The following is a 17,678-nucleotide window of genomic DNA, read 5'->3' on the forward strand; positions in this document are numbered from 1 at the left end:
CATATTCACTAAACTTAAAATGAATATAATAGTGTCATATCGTGAATGTAACACTACATAACACTTAAACTGAATATGATCGTGGTAGCTTTTCTTAAAAGTGGAAGTTTATTTTTTTGTTTTAAAATTTTAAAAGAAAAAAAAAAAGCAAAAGAAAAAAAAATGAGGAAGTTGAGGATGAGTGGGGAGTGAGGGGTTAAAGGGAGTATGTAGTATCGATTTAAGAATTGCTACTACTATATCAATTTAGATTTTAGATGTGACAAATCAACATTAACATGATTATGAAACAAACCAGAATTAAGATAGTAGATGCATATTCAGACAACGATATAATTCCTTAAAAGTTTGATATGTTGTCTTATCAATCAATTTACTTCCTTAATTAATTAATACACAATCAGCCTAATATGAAACAAATCAATTACTACTATATCAATTTAGATTTTAGATGTGACAAATCAACATTAACATGATTATGAAACAAACCGGAATTAAGATGTGACTGACAAATCAGCAAAATAAAATAAAAATTGTTCTAATAGATGCATATTCAAACAACGATATAATTCCTTAAAAGTTTTGATATGTTGTCTTATCAATCCAAATTTACTTCCTTAATAGATGCATATTCAAACAACGATATAATTCCTTAAAAGTTTTGATATGTCGTCTTATCAATCCAAATTTACTTCCTTAATAGATGCATATTCAAACAACGATATAATTCCTTAAAAGTTTTGATATGTTGTCTTATCAATCCAAATTTACTTCCTTAATAGATGCATATTCAAACAACGATATAATTCCTTAAAAGTTTTGATATGTTGTCTTATCAATCCAAATTTACTTCCTTAATAGATGCATATTCAAACAACGATATAATTCCTTAAAAATTTTGATATGTTGTCTTATCAATCCAAATTTACTTCCTTAATAGATGCATATTCAAACAACGATATAATTCCTTAAAAGTTTTGATATGTTGTCTTATCAATCCAAATTTACTTCCTTAATTAATTAATACACAATCAGCCTAATATGAAACAAATCAATTATTATTATATCAATTTAGATTTTATATGTGACAAATCAACATTAACATGATTATGAAAGAAACGAAAAATAAGAAAAAATTAGAAATGAAATCTTACCAAATCTGTTAATTTATGGTATAAAGAAATCAATAATACTTTGGGTAAATTTTCACATTTTAAATTAATCTTTAAAAAGTTTGGTTTCCAAATATAAGAAAATCAAAGTTAAAAAAAAAATTCTATTTCATGCTCCACCATTGCCACATGTCCATACGTTACTCGCGGTGTGTAGAAGATTCTATACACCGAGTGTAGCCGTAGCTTTTTCGATTACGGTAGGTAATATAATAGTAACAAGTTTGTTTCATAATCGGGTTGATGTTGATTTGTCACATCTAAATTCTAAATTGATATAGTAGTAACTTATTTGTTTCATATCAGCCTGATTGTGTTTTAGTTAATCAAGGTAGCAAATTTGGATTGATACGACAACATATCAAACCTTTAAGGAATTATATCGTACAATACTGATATGTAAATATTATACGTAATTGCTAAATCCTGCACACTGTGTTACTTAATCCTGCACAATATTGATATCCGGAAATCCGTATAATTAAATTCGTATAGCGTATCGGATATGTAAAATAAAACCCTATCGTATAATTTTGCTCAGCGCTGAGGACATGGACATATATATTTTTCATCCATGGTACAAAACGTTTGGACAAGAAAACAATTATAATTTGAATTTAAAGGACGCTAAAAAGGTAACTAAAATTAGATTAGGGACAAACTAATACGAAGTATGAAAATACATACGGAGTAATAACTTGGGAAAAAATTGACAAAAGAGAAACATTGTTTACATTGCTTAGAGCTAGCCTCTTGCTCTGTCGTCGTGTAATGTAAAATTGTAGTGTTAGTAAATCAAAATATATTTAAGTGTCAAAGAGATCTTTTATACTCCGTATTATGTTGCAATGATTTTGCAAATGTTATGCAACAATGAATAAAGGTGATAATGTCAAGTCGATAGAGAAATGATTTAGAGTAGCTCAATAACTTGAACGTAGGAATTGATACGACTGGTAATGATTAATGAAACAGTAACAAGAAATGCGTTTAATAACATAAAAGGATGGTAGTGAAGTTATAAGACTTATTACCAATTTGCATTACCTTCATACTCCCTCCTATTCACAATAAACTTCCTTATTTTTTTTCGTCTATTCACCATAACTTCCTTATTTCCTTTTTTGGTAAGTGTTTGTGTGGTCTAAATTTAATTGTATCGTGTGATAGTCTATTTGTGTGGTCCAAATTTAATTATATGGTGAGGTAGTGTGTTTCCTTAATTTTTGTGTCAAAATGAAAGAGGAAGTTTATTGTGAATATGAGGGAGTATTAAAATATGACTTCTTAACAAGTAACTCTTCCGATATAAAATATTTGCAACTTCGGTGTCGATGAAGGTGCACACGAAAGCAACTAAGATCTTTGCCGTAAGAAAAATTAATACTCCATAGTTATATAAGATATAAGAAAATGGACGTTTTGCACTTAAGCACAATGCTAGATAACAATCTTCATACGGTGGTGAAACAACTTTGAAATGAGTGTGACCACAATTACTAAGGTGAAAAAGAAAGAAGGGAAGTCGGCACAGTAACAACGGTAATCAACTTTTAGTTCAAACGTGTAATATGTAGAAACAGTTAAACACTGACTTTCCCTACCGCGTATATGAGCACTTGACCTTGACAAAGAAACGATAATCGCATAAATAGTAATCAAAATTCAAAATACCGTTATTAAGTAACACCTATAATTCAAATTAGCATCAACCTTAAGGAAACCAGACGATTCCAAAACACCGACAAATTTAGAATCTCGTTATAAGTTCAATAATACAACAGAATTTCACGATCACCACAATCATACAATTGACTACAAACCCGCCAAATATAGTTCAATCTTCAAAAATAACTCTCAACTAACTCGTTCCATCGTCAATTACTACACAACAAACACTGAAACACACAACGAACTATTCTACACTTCTAAATAAAGCACTCCAATCAATCACAAAACTACTCTCAGTTTTCCACACTTCACAAGTTCACATATAAAAAGCTCCTATCGTCGCAATGAGAAACTCCGACAACTTAACCTCTTTTTACAACCGTCTTACCCAAAAACTCGTCCGTGATGACATCATCTACCATCACCCCACCTACCAGGGTGTTTAGTTGTTGAGACTCCTATTCTAACAAAGAAGTCAACCTAATTTCTCACACTATAAATTAGTAGTGTATATGACACACTTACATACACAGGTGTGATTCTTTCTGCTGCTAATTTTGACAGCTGACATTTGCAACTGCAACAAAAAAAAAAAAAAACATCTGCAGTTTCAGTTTTCAGTTTCAGTCTCCGTTTCACATAAAATTCCTCAACTTTTTTTTTTTTTCTCTTTTCCCTCTTCCACGGATACTTTTAACAAACCCCCAAATCAATCAAACCCTTATTTCTATTGATTAAAATTAAATTTCTGCAGTTCTCACTGAAAAACAATTGAATTTCATTATTTCTGTATCAAAGTTTTCAACTTTTTTCAATACCCAGATAAAAATTTCACTGTTTTATCCATCTGGGTATCTGAAATTATCAAAAAGTTTACTTTTTGGGGATTTTTTTGGGGGGAATTTTATTATTTGGGATTTAGGGTTTTAGGGTTAGGGTTTAAGGAGAGAAATTGGGTAATGGTGAAGGAGGAGGAGGAGATTAAGTGATGGAAAATTCAGAATCAGAAGGACCAGATAAGAAAAGACCTCATTTGGGCGCTCAAATTTCATCACAAATGGCGCGCAATTCTACCCTTTCTCCTGATAATAAAGCGGTATCAATTATATATTTATTTTTGTGTATTTATCATCTTTTGAATTTGGTTGTATTATTCCATTTTTGATTTAAGTAATTTGATGTGTGCCTTCGTTCCAATGAATTGTATACATTTTTTGAAATATGTGAGGATGATTTTGGAAAATGTATAGAATTAATAGGAATGGATGAAGTATAATTGGACTCCCCATACCCCTTTATTTAATGAGTTGTTGTTGGTATTAATGTTTGTTTGTTTAGATGAATTTTGTTGCACTTGAATGTTTTTGAATAAATGATTTAGCCGGATTCGAAGCCGAGTGAAATCTAAAAGTGTGGAATTAATTCCATTTGTGTTTGAAAAATTGTTGTGCTTGTAAGTTTGGCATGAAGTCCTGGACTGTAGGATTTCCTCTTTAGCAGGATTTTTCCGGGATTATTGTTGTTGTTGTTGTTGTAGTAATTTAATAAATATTTGAGTAGGGTTAGTTGATTGTTTAGCAATGTTTATATGGACATTTTGCGTAAACGAAATGAAAACGGAATGAATATAAATTGAGAGCTCTTATTATGGAAGTTCATGTCAGTATCGTGTTTGGGTCTTAGTTTAGGCTGAATTAACGGCCAATGGCAGTTTTATGTGAATAGAGAAAAAGGAGAAGATTTTCCGAACAGAAGTTTAGTACAGAGTCTTTAAATTTCTTGTAAGGTGAAAAGCTACTTGTTTGTTTTCTCTAACTCGATAATTATATCCTAAAAAGGTAGGATTTTGTCAGGTGGTTGTATATTTGTATGTATGGTATTGAATATCGGTAGATACACAATGTAAACTTAACTCCGCTGATATCTAAAGTAGCTATAGAAAATAACCAATAAATGGCCATCGGCTGCCCACGCACCTCTATAACCCTGTACCTTTGAGCATCAGACTTTCAAATAGTCACTGGCACAACCCTCCAGCATCCAAACCTTCATATATAACCTCTTACCTTTAAGTCATTCACATCTGAACTCGTTCTACACCAAACAGACACGCAAACATTGCCTAAGTTGACATAAAAATATTATTACAGATACGGCCATTGGTTTTTGTGTCTGGATTTAGAAGGGGTACAGTGTCAAACAATTCCCTTGTCAGATCGAAGGTCAAATGGTTTTAAGGATCAAGTATGCCCTCTATCCTATAACATATAGATTGACCTTGCAGAACAGGAAGAGAACCAAGTTCGTTTCTGATAAAAGAGTTTCCCTTGGTCTTCTTAAGTCTTAGCCATGAACTTGCTCATCTCATGATCAGAATTGACATTCAACGCGTCTCCACTGGTTCTCTCTGGGTAAATATTTGTGCGAAAGGCTTCCTTGTTACCCACCACCTCAAAATGAATACCTTGTACTTGTCGAACAAGTGGCCGTTCCCGAACCCCTAATACAAGGGGACTGATCCTTTGGGGAGACGAGTCCCTTTAATGTAATGGTACCCCTGAGTTGTACTGTTCGGCACATATAATATCTTATCGCCTAATTCAATAATGAAGTAAATCAACGCATTGTACGAGCTGATGGGGTTGACAACTTGAACCTCCCATCGCCTGGCTTGTACATTGCATCTATCTCTCTTGAGTTTCTTTAGATCGTGCAGCATAACATTATAGCGAGCACCTTTCTTTTGGGTTACTAACGACATGTTGTTCCCATGGAGTTTAGTGAATCCTGGGATGGAGATGAAATAATTCTGATGTTTGAAAACTGGTTTGAGTCGAACAAGAAATATAATTGGTAACAGAACAAATATTTCAATCGTGAGGTCTAATGTTAGGTATATGCGACTGATATGACTGGGCTGGTCGATACAAATCAAGCCGCAATAAACTGTCATTGTCAGTGTCACGTTACCATAGCAATCCTTACCACTGTTGTGACTCGTACCGCTATTTATTACCATGTTCGTAGGGGATTATGGCTGAATAGAATGTGCAAATATTCTAAATGATTTTGATGGGAAATGTTGCTATTTGAAGTCTAGAACTTTTGGGTGGGATGTGGAATAGTTGTAGAAATATGAAGTTTGGATAGGATCGGCACTGGATTCTGTTTAGTTAGGCAACATATCTTGTTTGTCAATGGGGCGTTTGCACACCCGTAAGATGAAACTGACTTGCAATGATTAATTAATGGTTGTAAAATCTCTTGTAAAGTCGCTATCAATCTTATGCTTAGGAAAATGTAGTGGTTGTACCTGTGTTTGTCCCCTCGTGTCTGTTCCTATCTATGTCTGCTATTTGAAGTGGAACTCTGCCACCTGTTATTTCCGAAGCCATAACATTGATCCAGAGCACAAAAACTGATTTCACATGTTCCTCACTTTCTGAAACTTGATTCTACAGAACATTCATCCACCATAGAGTTAGAGCACTTTGCACAAATTACCAGAGATTAGATCACCAGAAAAACTGATTAACAATGAAAAGATAAGAAGAATACCCCTAGCTTTTGTAGTTATGAAAAAAAAAAAGAGTAACTGCAAGTAAGAAAAGTGAAGGTGGTAGATGAAATAGGTCAAATTAAACACACTAAAAGATATGATCTATGAATAGTTCGACTAAAATTGAGCATTGAATTGATTGATAAACACTCGTATGTTTTCAATGCTCGAGAGAGATCCTCAAATTAAATTTCAAGTTAAACCTTTCCGAACAAATCAGATTCAATTCTACAACTTTAGATCCACAGCACTCAGAAGCAAAAGCAAATTGATTTCACATGTTTCTCACTTTTTGAAACTTGATTCTACAGAACATTCATCCAGCAAGATTTTGAACACTTTGCACAAAGTACCACATATTATATTGCATTAGATTACCAAAAGACTGTAACACTGAAAAAATAAGAAGAATATCTCTGGCTTTCGTAAGCGATTAGAGTTTACAGAAAGGTATGTGAAACATTCGATACAGGGCCAAGTGAACTTCACGGATATTGCCCTCTCATAAACAAAGCAGGTCGTGAAAAAAAAAAAGAGGAACTGCGAGAAAGAAAAGTGAAGGTGGTAGATGAAATAGGTCATGAATGAAATCCTAAGGGATAGACTTCCATTTTAGTTATTACATATTGGACTACATATTGGACTGTCATATCTAATTCGCCACTTAAATTTTGTTCGGTATATCCTAATGCTACTAAAGTTAATTTTCAAAAACCAAAAATTTGGATCAGACCGTCAGAGGCGTAGTCCAAGTCATTTTCTTGACAGTCCAATATGTAGTAACTAAAATGGAAGTCTATCACTTGGGATTTCATTCAAAACCTATTTAAGCTACCACCTTCATCTTTCTTTCTCGCCGTTCCTCTTTTTTTTTTTTCTTCATAATCTGCTTTGTTTATAAGTGGCCAATATTCGTGAAGTTCAGTTTGCCCTATATCGAATGTTTCACATACCTTTCTGGAAACTATAATCGCTTACGAAAGCCAGGGGTATTTTTCTTATCTTTTCACTGTTACAGTGTTTTTGGTAATCTAATGCAATATAATATGTCGTACTTTGTGCAAAGTGTTCAAAATCTTGCTGGATGAATGTTCTGTAGAATCAAACATGTGAAGTCAATTTGCTTCTGACTGTGGATCTAAAGTTGTAGAATTGAATCTGATTTGTTCGGAAAGGTTTAACTTGAAATTTAATTTGAGGATCTCTCTCGAGCATTGAAAACATACCAATGTTTATCAATCAATTCAATGCTCAATTTTAGTCGAACTATTCATTGATCATATCTTTTAGTGTGTTTAAATTATCTATGTTAGATCAGTTAGTTTTGTTGACATGACAGGTATATTACGCATTTTCTATTCCAGGTTGCCTTCTGGGTACATGACGTTGATTTGGGAACTGTAATGTATTTTCATGCTTTCTCTCATAAAACCATTGTACACCGAATGTGTGGTTCATAAAGTATTATATGCTACAGTGAATCTTGTATAAAATGGCTTTTATTTATTATTTTTTTTTTCCCCCCTCTTGCGGGTGAGAGGAGGGGTTGCAAATGATTCTGATAAGTGTTATTAACGCTATTTTATTATCTGCAGGTTGACGCAGCTGTCCTTCAATACCAGAATCAAAGTCTTGTACAACAGCTAGAAATGCAAAAGCAAGAGTTGCACGATCTCGAAGCTAAGCTTCAAGAACTGAAAGACAGGCAGGCTTCTTATGATGAGAAGCTGATTTCAGTGACCCGTTTGTGGGACGAGGTTAATCACTGAGAATTTTTTCCATTTCTATTTTATCCTTTCTATGCTTCTTTTGATGATATAGTATGGCCTAGTGATGCAGATTGATAGTTGGTTAGTTATACTCGCGATAAGAGCCGGTGGAGGCCAAGAGGCTCTACAACTTTTAGATGCTATTGATTCTTCTCATGGTCAGTTTTCTTGTCCCTTATCTCATGTGGTTTTTTGAAATATGAGTAGGGATCATGTTTAAACTCTTATGTACTTGGATAAACATTGATTTGCAAAATATTTTAGGTTCAGACCCGTCATGTTCTGCAGAAGATGTATTTCTTCAGAGGCTTCTGAAAGTTGATACTGTTATGGACAGCACAGGAGATGATCGTGTGAAATTTGTTGAGGAAGCCCTTGACCGACGACGTGATTCTACTTTGGAGTCAATGACAACCCTTGAAAATATAATTAAGGATCAGATAACAAAACTAAACAGCATTTCTGAGGAATTGCATCGACAAGGTCACTTCGTTGAACTTGAATTTTTCTTTTTCTTATTTATTTATCTTGTAAGCTTTACTGTTTTATTTATTATAAAGTGATACTAGTATATCTACATTTATTTTAGACATATTTGATTAGATTGTATCTTCAACAATAAGAAGATATATAAATGCAAAAAGATAAGGTGAAATGCCACTTCTTAGACCACTAAAGGTCAAATGAGAAAACATTGTGAAACAGGGGAATACATTTATAAATTCAAGCACTGACTCTATTAGTTATTTTCAATTTTAGATGGAGTCAATGCTGAAATCCTATTCAACAAGTATAAAGATATGTGGACAGAGGAAAGAAACAATCTTCATAACGCGATGAATGCTCTCAATCAGAAGCAGCAGGATTATGCTGAAAGAATTCAAACTTACATACAGAACCAATCTCTCGATCAAGCAGAGATCAAACGTCTTGCTGGTCAGCTGAACACCTTTTCTCTTTCTTGGTTTCTGCGCATGATGCTTAGGGAGGGTTCTTGCTGTCTAATTGATAATTTGAGATGCATCATTGTTTGCCGTTTCTTTTTGTAGTAGTAGTATTTGCTATTTGTATTTCCGACCTTTTTAAATGCTTGAGTTAGTTTTATAGGGAAACTTGATTGTCTATTTTTCTTACACTCTCCACCCACTTCCTCTGTTGTAATGTGAAAAGGTGAGCTTGAAGAAAGCATGGCTGAACTTGAAGAAAGCAGAAGGAAGCTTGTAAATCTGAGAATGCAGAAAAACATAGCATCTGGGGTTTACAGCCCACCTACTGAGGTGGTAAATGGCAACTTATCTCCGGTAAAGCTACCAGATAGGGCAATGAATTTGCAGGAACTAAAAGACTCAATTCACGAAGCCGAGGTACTTATCTGTCTGTAATCTATCCCAGTTAAATAAAAAGCAGGTTAAATTTTCATAATTCGTTCTGAAGTTCCTCATTTCATTTTGTACGGTAATTCAGATATTGGCAGACGAACGTCTTACAGAGCTTGATGAAGCACGGGAAGACAATGCAGTCCTGATAAAACAACTGGAAAATCTGGAGGTCTGCCACCATATTCATAAAATAATTATTTTCATCTGTAAATTCATTTGACTCACATATTCTTGGGAGGCAATGAGAAATGTTTAGAGATGGTGTACATATTTAACTTGTGAAGACTCCTTATTTTGTTACTTTCTCACTATTTTTAATATTGCTGTCGCAGAATGAAATGAAGGACGACAGATATGTCTGCAACTCTCGAATGTATAATTTATTGAATGATCAGCTCCACCATTGGAAAGCTGAACTCTCTCGGTACAAAACTTTGTCAGAGTCTCTGCAGGTGATGCTGCTTTCTCGATGTCTAAGAATATATATCTTGTTCTATTTTCTTCAAGAACATTACCCCAATGCCTTTAAAGGCTTCCGTCCATGGTGAGGTAAAGGAGGACGGATGTACGTAGCCTTATTGTTCTGTTGAACTCAAATATTCTTTTCCAGCCTCTAGGTGATCTTGGATGAAAATTGTCACGATTTGCATCAATTGTTTTGCTACTTAACTCTAGAAGTGCAAACAGTTTAGTAAATCGTTTTGTTTGATTCCATCAAATTCCCAAGCGAAAAATGGAGTCTTTGTGTTTACTGACAATGCTCTAAAATGTTTTGTTTCAGGCAGAAAGGTCGTATCTCATGAGAAGAGAGAAAGAACTGGATCTGAAAGTGGAATCATCAGATTCTACAAAAGCTGCCGTTGTCAATGCTGAGAAAAGAGTAGAGGAACTAGAGGCTCAGCTTCAGAAGACTGTAACTGAAAAGAATGAACTTGAAGCTAAAATGGAAGAAGCTGTTCAAGATTCAGGTAAGTAATTGATTGACGCCTTGACGGATTTAATGTGAGACAGTACATAAACTCAAGTTTAGTACCACCCGGTGGCGCTAATCCAAATCATTTATCTGTCATAATGCGCTATTTGAATAATGATTAATCTACATATGGCATTGTCTCTAAGTTTTGAGTGTTGTTCAGGGAGAAAGGACATTAAAGCCGAGTTCAATGTGATGGCCTCTGCTCTATCGAAAGAAATGGGAATGGTGGAGGCTCAGTTAAATCGTTGGAAAGATATTGCTCAAGAGTCCCTGGCTTTACGTGAAGAAACAGTTTCTCATAAAGCATTATTGAGTGAGAAGGTATTGTTTGGCTTAGGTTTATTAGAGAATTCCCAGTAGCTGTCTAGCTGATGTTCTTATGGTGCTTTGCTCCTTGGTACTTCTGAAAAATTGAAACTATGGCTGGATTAGTTACAAAGTATCCTCGTTAGCTATTTGTGCTTTGATTTTCATGCAAACATGTGTTGGTGGTAACAGATTTTTTAACTATTATTCGATATCGTTTTTGTATTAGATGTTGACATTTTTTTGTTGCTGGTAGACTGCTGAAGTGGAGTCCTTGAGAGATAAATGTGCCCGACAGTTGATTGAAATCAAATCTCTTAAAAACTCGGTACATCCTCTCTATATTGCGAAAGTATTCTGTCAATTGTCTTTTTGCTTAGTTGTTTTATTCCCCATCTCTTTAAATTCGAGCATCCCATAAATTCAAAATCCCTCTCACAAAAGAGGTGGCCCGGGGGTGTTCCGTTTTGAAGAGAGGAAGTATCAAACAAAGAACTTTAAAGTAGGCTAATAAAAGTTGTGTCTGATTTAATGGGTGGCTTTTGTTTTGTTATCTTATTAATATGACTATTGCAGATTGAGACGTTGCAGAAGGAGAAGTTTGAGTTGCAAATCTTTGTGGATATGCTAGGACAGGGAAGTTATGACAATAGGTACGTTACTGAAGACTCTACAACTTACGACTTGCTGTAAATGTTGCCCAACCACATGTAGATGGCTTTATGATAATGTGAGACTGGTTTTTATGTGTTGGTTATGGGATACTAAAATTTTCTTACTGGATTTTGCATAGATCATATAGCTTGCACTTTGAGGGTTTGAGGTTTATGATTTAGCTAAGCGGAAATTTACTTGATTAAATGTCCAGAGTACTCCATTAGAGGTTCAGTATATCCACATTGTCTTGTTGCTTTGTGCAACACTGTTTTCGTGTATGGAGGTCAAGGGGAATCTTGACCATTTATTCACCAAGCAGGTGTATTGCATTTTGTATAGTTGACGTTTTTTTTATGTTTAATCAAGGGTTTCGCAATTTCAGAAGCTTGTTGGAAATCCAAGAATCGGAAAGAAGGGGGATTATGCAAGCGGAGCAATTGAAACAAGCTCTTGATGAACATAATTTGGAGCTAAGGCTGAAAGCTGCTAATGAAGCAGAGGCTGCTTACCAATTACGTTTATCTGCTGCGGAGGATGAAATAGTCGACTTATGGGTCAAACTTGATGCTACTGAAAGGTATTAACTGGAATAGATTCATCATCTGGCTCATAGTTTCTTTCTATTATTTCTTTGGAAATAGTAGGATAATCTCAAGGATTTCTAAGTTCTAATTCATTACACAATTCATTCTGATTTTTGTATCAAGTAGCCCCACAAATAGAGTTGTTACATGAAATAACTTAAGATGAGTAAATAGTTGCTGTCCTTAAATAGGCATAACTTCCACCATCTCAGCAATTCAGCATGATTTGTCTTCATTACCCCAGGGAATAGGCTTCCACTCCAAACGGATTAGGAGGGGCTAGACATACGCAGTGGTGGCAATCGGACTGTGGTCGGTTAAGGGTCAGGTTAAAGCATGTCAGACTGTATCAAGTTCGGGTTTTGTCGCGTCAATATTGGGTTTGGATCGATCAGGCTCATGTAGGGTCAGATCTGACAAATACGACCCGACCCGACACCCGGATTGAGGATCCGATCGTGACCCGCAATCCAAATCAGCCCGACCTGAATGTTTATTGTTGCACACAGTCCATTATCCTGAATAACTTGAAAATAGCTGACCCGAACCAACCTGACCCGATTGATTGCAAACCCAAAGTGACCCGGTTCAAACTGACCCAATCCGAACCCGATCCGGTTGACCCGTTGCCAGGTCTAGTTGTTATCGAGTCATGCTATCACCATATATTTTCTCTTATATTTTCAATATGGTTTTTTTTTTTTTTTTGTCAAAAACTACCTTATATTTAAGGGTATTTGTAAAAAATACTACCTTATATTAATTTTGTTTTGTTTTTAATTACCTTTATTTTCTTTATTTTTTGTTAATGACTACCTATGCCAAGATTCTATACTTATTTGTTCAATTTTTCGGCATTAACCTATCTCACAAGAGTCTTTTCTTGTTTAATCTTGTGTAGACTCGATTTCAGGAAGTCATTATATACTTACACTTAACTTTAGTGAATATTTGTAGTTGTTATTGATATATGTAAAGTGTAAACATAACTTTTGCTTGTCTAAAGTTAAATTACAGTTTGGTTGTCATTGGTAATTGTTATCTGATATTTACAGTCATGTGAGATACGTTAATGTCGCTAAACTGATCAAATTTCGTCAGATTCTCAGCATAGGTAGTTATTGGCCAAAAATAAAGAAAACAAGATAGTTGAAACCAAAAAAATAATATAAGGTAGTATTTCTACAAATACCCTTAAATATAAGGTGGTTTTTGACAAAAAAACCCTTTCAATATTGAAAAGATAATTTCATGTTAAAAGCCATTTTAGTTGTATTTTTTTTTTGTTGCAATAAAACAATCATGATAAATGTCAATTTGATCTTATTTGCATCATTATTAAGCTACGTATTACGCTATCGTTCTATCGGGTTGAGTTGTATCGATCATGAACCTTCTCAGCTCTGTTTTAGCGTTGGCTAGGTTAGAACGAATTGGGTGCTTGTTGTTTGACTTCAGTTGGGCAGGTTACGTTACGGTTCACTTAGTTTTGGGGTTATATACTTGCATACGGTCAGGTTTTGGTCACTTCGGGTCAGGTTCCTTGAGTCGGGTAAACTTTCAATAGCTCTAGGCGTACCTAACATGTTTCCTTGCAAGAGCAAATATAATGTTCCCGTTAAAATCTGGACCACCACCACCTGCTTTTTAAGCATTAGTAGAATTTTTAGTTTTTTTTTTTTTTTTTTTTCCCCAAAAAGACTGAAGATAGACATTTTTATTTTCCTCCACACTGAGATGTACAACAGTGTGATTTCAAAAGCATCATACCATTTTGAAGTTGTTAAAGCTCAATCATAGATCTCAACAGCTCACTCAGATAGTCTGAGCACTAAAAACTCACATAGTCCATTCTTCTAAGATCCACACGGGCTATCTGTAGTACAGCGGAAATGCACAATATCTTCCATCCTGTTTAAAAATACCAATAGGTATAGTAGAGGGCTGAAAAGCATACTGGAATTTACAAAGTTTTTCAATGGAGAACAAAAACTTTTATAAGGCACAAATTCTCATTTGTGATGGGCATATCCGTCGCAAGCTTGCGACGGGTCAAATATTACCCAAATGGGGAGATAAGACAAAAGCAAATTGCCTAGGGAGTAGCATTCTGTTTTGTCTTATCTACCCATGTGGGTAGTATTTGACCTGTCGCAAGCTTGTGACGGATATACCCGTCACAAGGAAGACTTATAAGGATAGCTTACCAATGCAACTGTTCTGACATTTGTTCTTTCTATTCTTATAGTCTGCATCACTCTCCATCCTTGACAAAGCAAAGTAATTAAATTCATTTAGTTTACAAGACAGTACTGCAAGTATGATTTTCTTAGACTGATCAATAGATTGATGGAGAAAAAAGCCATTAAATCCCAAATTGTTTAGATGTTACTAATTACTTTTTCAGAGTTTCAGCTGTGAAAAAATGGACTCGCAGCATAATAGCAATAAAAAATAGTTACGTAAATTTGTATGTATATGATCTAATTTATCACTACTTTTCTGTCCACAGGGACGTTCTTGAACTGTCAGAAGCAATCAAAATAAAAGATGCAGAGGCAGAAGCCTATATTTCTGAAATAGAGGTTTACATGCCATTCCTTTCTTGATGTTTCAATAAAAAATTGCCTTTTTTGACAGTTCATGGTGTAGCTTCACTGACAAGTTTACTTTTGTTGGGAATTCCCGTCCTCTATGCTGACTGTTTTTTCGTTGTTCAGACCATTGGTCAAGCATATGAAGACATGCAGACACAGAATCAGCATCTATTGCAGCAGATGACAGAGAGGGATGACTACAATATTAAGGTTGATGTCTAATCTCAAAACTAGTAATGTTGATATAATTGTTTTTTTTTTCCGGTTTTTAATGCGTGTAAATGGAGCCGCGAGGACAGTTCTGTAATTGATGGTTTTTGAACTCAAGTATGAGGCCCATCACTCAACCTTACGAGCTAGCTTAGCTGCGGTTTTGGTATATTAGGACAGATGTTTCGTGGTAGCAATTTAGTTGTGAATCCTGTTATTTTTTGCTATAGCATTGGCCTTTTCAGTTGCCATGGACTTCATCACCACTTTAGTTAATGAAGTTCAATGCGTTGTCAACTAACAATGGTGTGTTTTTATGTTTTAGCTCGTGTCTGAAAGTGTGAAGACAAAACAAGCTGTAAGTACACTTCTGTCTGAGAAGCAGGCCCTAGCCATGCAATATCAACAAGTAAATACATCGGTCGAAACTCTCAGGGCTAGGATTTCAGAGAGTGAAGAGCAGGTATATCACCATAATTGTCTTATGTTCTTATGTTAAATTTTCTTTTACGGAATAACGTGCTGATATTATATCCCCAGTATTACTTGGAAAATAATTGTTTGCACTCCAAATGAGCCACAGTTTCACTGTTCTCCGGCTTTTGATTGTTTTGAATATGATTGAATAAGCAAACTGGCTTGGTAACTGTCAACTCTATATTCTTCTATTGTGATTCGTGAAGTAGTCGAGTGTTCATGCATTTTACGATGCGTTTAATGGACGACCTTGAAAGGGCTAGGCAGGTCCTAAGTTTTATGTCTTGCAGTAATTGTAACTGTTTAATCAGATTGAAGCCGGTCTGTCCTTATTTTTTTTGTCAAGGATAAGCCCGGCCTCCCTTAATTTTTTTTGTCGAGATCCGCCACTGCCCATGTTTAAAAACTACATTCAACCCTCTTAACTGCATTGGCTGGCGCCATTAAGGCATTGTTATGTTGGAACTGATCAGACTACTTGTTTTTCAGATGAAATCGATTATGCTCGAAGCACTGAACACTTGTCAGCAGGACAGACACCTACTTTTGAGCCTAGAGACCGCTAAATGGGAATTAGTGGATGCTGAAAAGGAATTGAAGTGGCTGAAGTCCGCCACTGCTTCTTCTGAAAAGGAATATGAGCAGATCCAAAGAAAGACGGCTGAAATCCAGAAGGAGCTAGAGATGGAAAGGTAATAGCTATGTGATCTTGCCTTATGCGTACATCTTGGTCTTTTAAAGCTCTCTCTATTCATACTCTTGATTTGAGAGATGAAAGAAATTGATTAAGGCCATTTCCAAATACTTCATTCTTTGGCTGGTGGGTCTTGGACCTATATATTCGCTCGTATTGTACTGATCTACCATTAATGACCTAAGCTTTCGTTTTCTTTTTGAACAAGTGTATTTGCCTTCTAAGAGAATTTATATTTGTTATGTGAGATCAGAAATGACCGAAAGAGGATTGAGGCGGAGCTCAAAGAGTGGAACAACAAGGTGGCTGATTTAATTGAAGAAACTGGGGATGCTGCAGTCCAGAGACTCCAAGATGAAATTAAGGAATGCAAGTCAATACTTAAATGTGGTGTCTGCTTTGACCGACCGAAAGAGGCAAGTTTAATGTCCTTCATCACTCTCTACAACTCTACTAAAATAGAACTTACCTATATTACCTTAATATTTCACTTTGGCCGTGTTTTCCAGCCCTTCATTTTACGCCACCCCCCCTCTCTTTTTTTCCACAAAATAGCCGTCTTTCATTTGTATCACGGAATCACGGCCCAAGTAACCTAGGAATTACTAAAAATTGAACCGCATATCCTCGTCTACCTGCCACATCCACTAGTTGTCAGTTTTCTGAAATGAGTCTTGTATTAGACGGTTTCAACTTTCAAGTGTGAAACCATGTCAATTAAGTTCTTGCCTTTCTCCATTTGGTTTGCAGGTTGTCATAGTGAAGTGCTACCATCTGTTCTGCAACGAGTGTATTCAAAGAAACCTGGAAATTCGGCATAGGAAGTGCCCTGCCTGTGGAACTGCGTTTGGGCAGAACGATGTTCGATTTGTGAAAATATGAATAAGGTGGTCATCTCATGGCCCTCCATTTGTTCTTTGTTTCTCAAATAAACCTTTACATAGAACATGGCGATATAGATAAATTGCTCCTAAAAAATTCGACATCTTTTTCCTCCGATTAATAAAACGATCAGATTAGACTTAATAAAACCTTTATATAGAACATGGTCTTTTGTTATACACAAATTCTTATTTCAGACCGCCATATCCGTCTGAAATGGTCAGACGGATACCATTTCCTCTCACAAAAAACCCATTTAGGGTGTGAGTGGGAAAGCACATGGGGGTGTCCCACCACCCATGTGCTTCTCACTTGTGAGAGGTCTTATTACGGTCTGAAATAAGGCGGTCTGAAGCAAGATGGACTGATTATATGGTTTACAATGTGATAATGTAAAACCATTTTACGCGAGACTTACGAGGGGCAAAGACTGCATGCATGCACGTGATATTCTGATGATCCTTAAATTCTTTGCTTGCTTCAAGATTATCCAGAGTAATACTGTATTTACAAACCCAGGCCAACTAGAAAATGTGCGTAACAAGGATCTCTTTCTTGCTTCCATCACGTGATTTAACAAGTGTCCTTGTGACGAGCATATTTGTTACAAGCTTACGAAGAGTCAAATACTCCCTCATATTCTATATATTATTCCCTATTTCCTAAAACGGATTATTCAGGTTTTCTTCCCCTTTCTTATTTTGGAAACTTTTACTCTTATTTTATTCATTTCTCTCTCCTATCA

The 17,678-nt window shown here is 35.4% G+C and overlaps 1 protein-coding gene across 1 annotated transcript; it reads left to right on the top strand.

The window, feature by feature from the left end:
- The first annotated feature begins 3,055 nt into the window (after nt 1–3,055).
- On the top strand, nt 3,056–17,082 carry LOC141596451 (E3 ubiquitin-protein ligase BRE1-like 2). The gene is made up of 19 exons (XM_074416622.1): nt 3,056–3,939; nt 7,998–8,159; nt 8,242–8,329; nt 8,436–8,654; nt 8,931–9,107; nt 9,342–9,535; nt 9,636–9,719; nt 9,883–10,002; nt 10,332–10,518; nt 10,687–10,847; nt 11,089–11,160; nt 11,409–11,485; nt 11,872–12,066; nt 14,586–14,658; nt 14,794–14,880; nt 15,206–15,343; nt 15,847–16,049; nt 16,305–16,467; nt 16,802–17,082. Exons 1-19 carry the CDS (start codon nt 3,832–3,834, stop codon nt 16,931–16,933), a joined length of 2,640 nt encoding a protein of 879 aa, XP_074272723.1. The 5' UTR covers nt 3,056–3,831; the 3' UTR covers nt 16,934–17,082.
- The last annotated feature ends 596 nt before the right edge of the window (nt 17,083–17,678 follow it).

The sequence above is a fragment of the Silene latifolia genome, chromosome 8 (assembly GCF_048544455.1).
Source record: "Silene latifolia isolate original U9 population chromosome 8, ASM4854445v1, whole genome shotgun sequence".
NCBI lineage: Eukaryota > Viridiplantae > Streptophyta > Magnoliopsida > Caryophyllales > Caryophyllaceae > Silene > Silene latifolia.

What these genes read in the sequence shown, in the direction of transcription:
- LOC141596451 (XM_074416622.1), top strand. Translation starts at nt 3,832, where the DNA reads ATGGAAAATTCAGAATCAGAAGGACCAGATAAGAAAAGACCTCATTTG. An exon ending in TGAGGAATTGCATCGACAAG is followed by an intron (nt 8,655 to 8,930) that starts GTCACTTCGTTG and finishes TTTCAATTTTAG; the next exon opens with ATGGAGTCAATGCTGAAATC. An exon ending in AAGCATTATTGAGTGAGAAG is followed by an intron (nt 10,848 to 11,088) that starts GTATTGTTTGGC and finishes TGTTGCTGGTAG; the next exon opens with ACTGCTGAAGTGGAGTCCTT.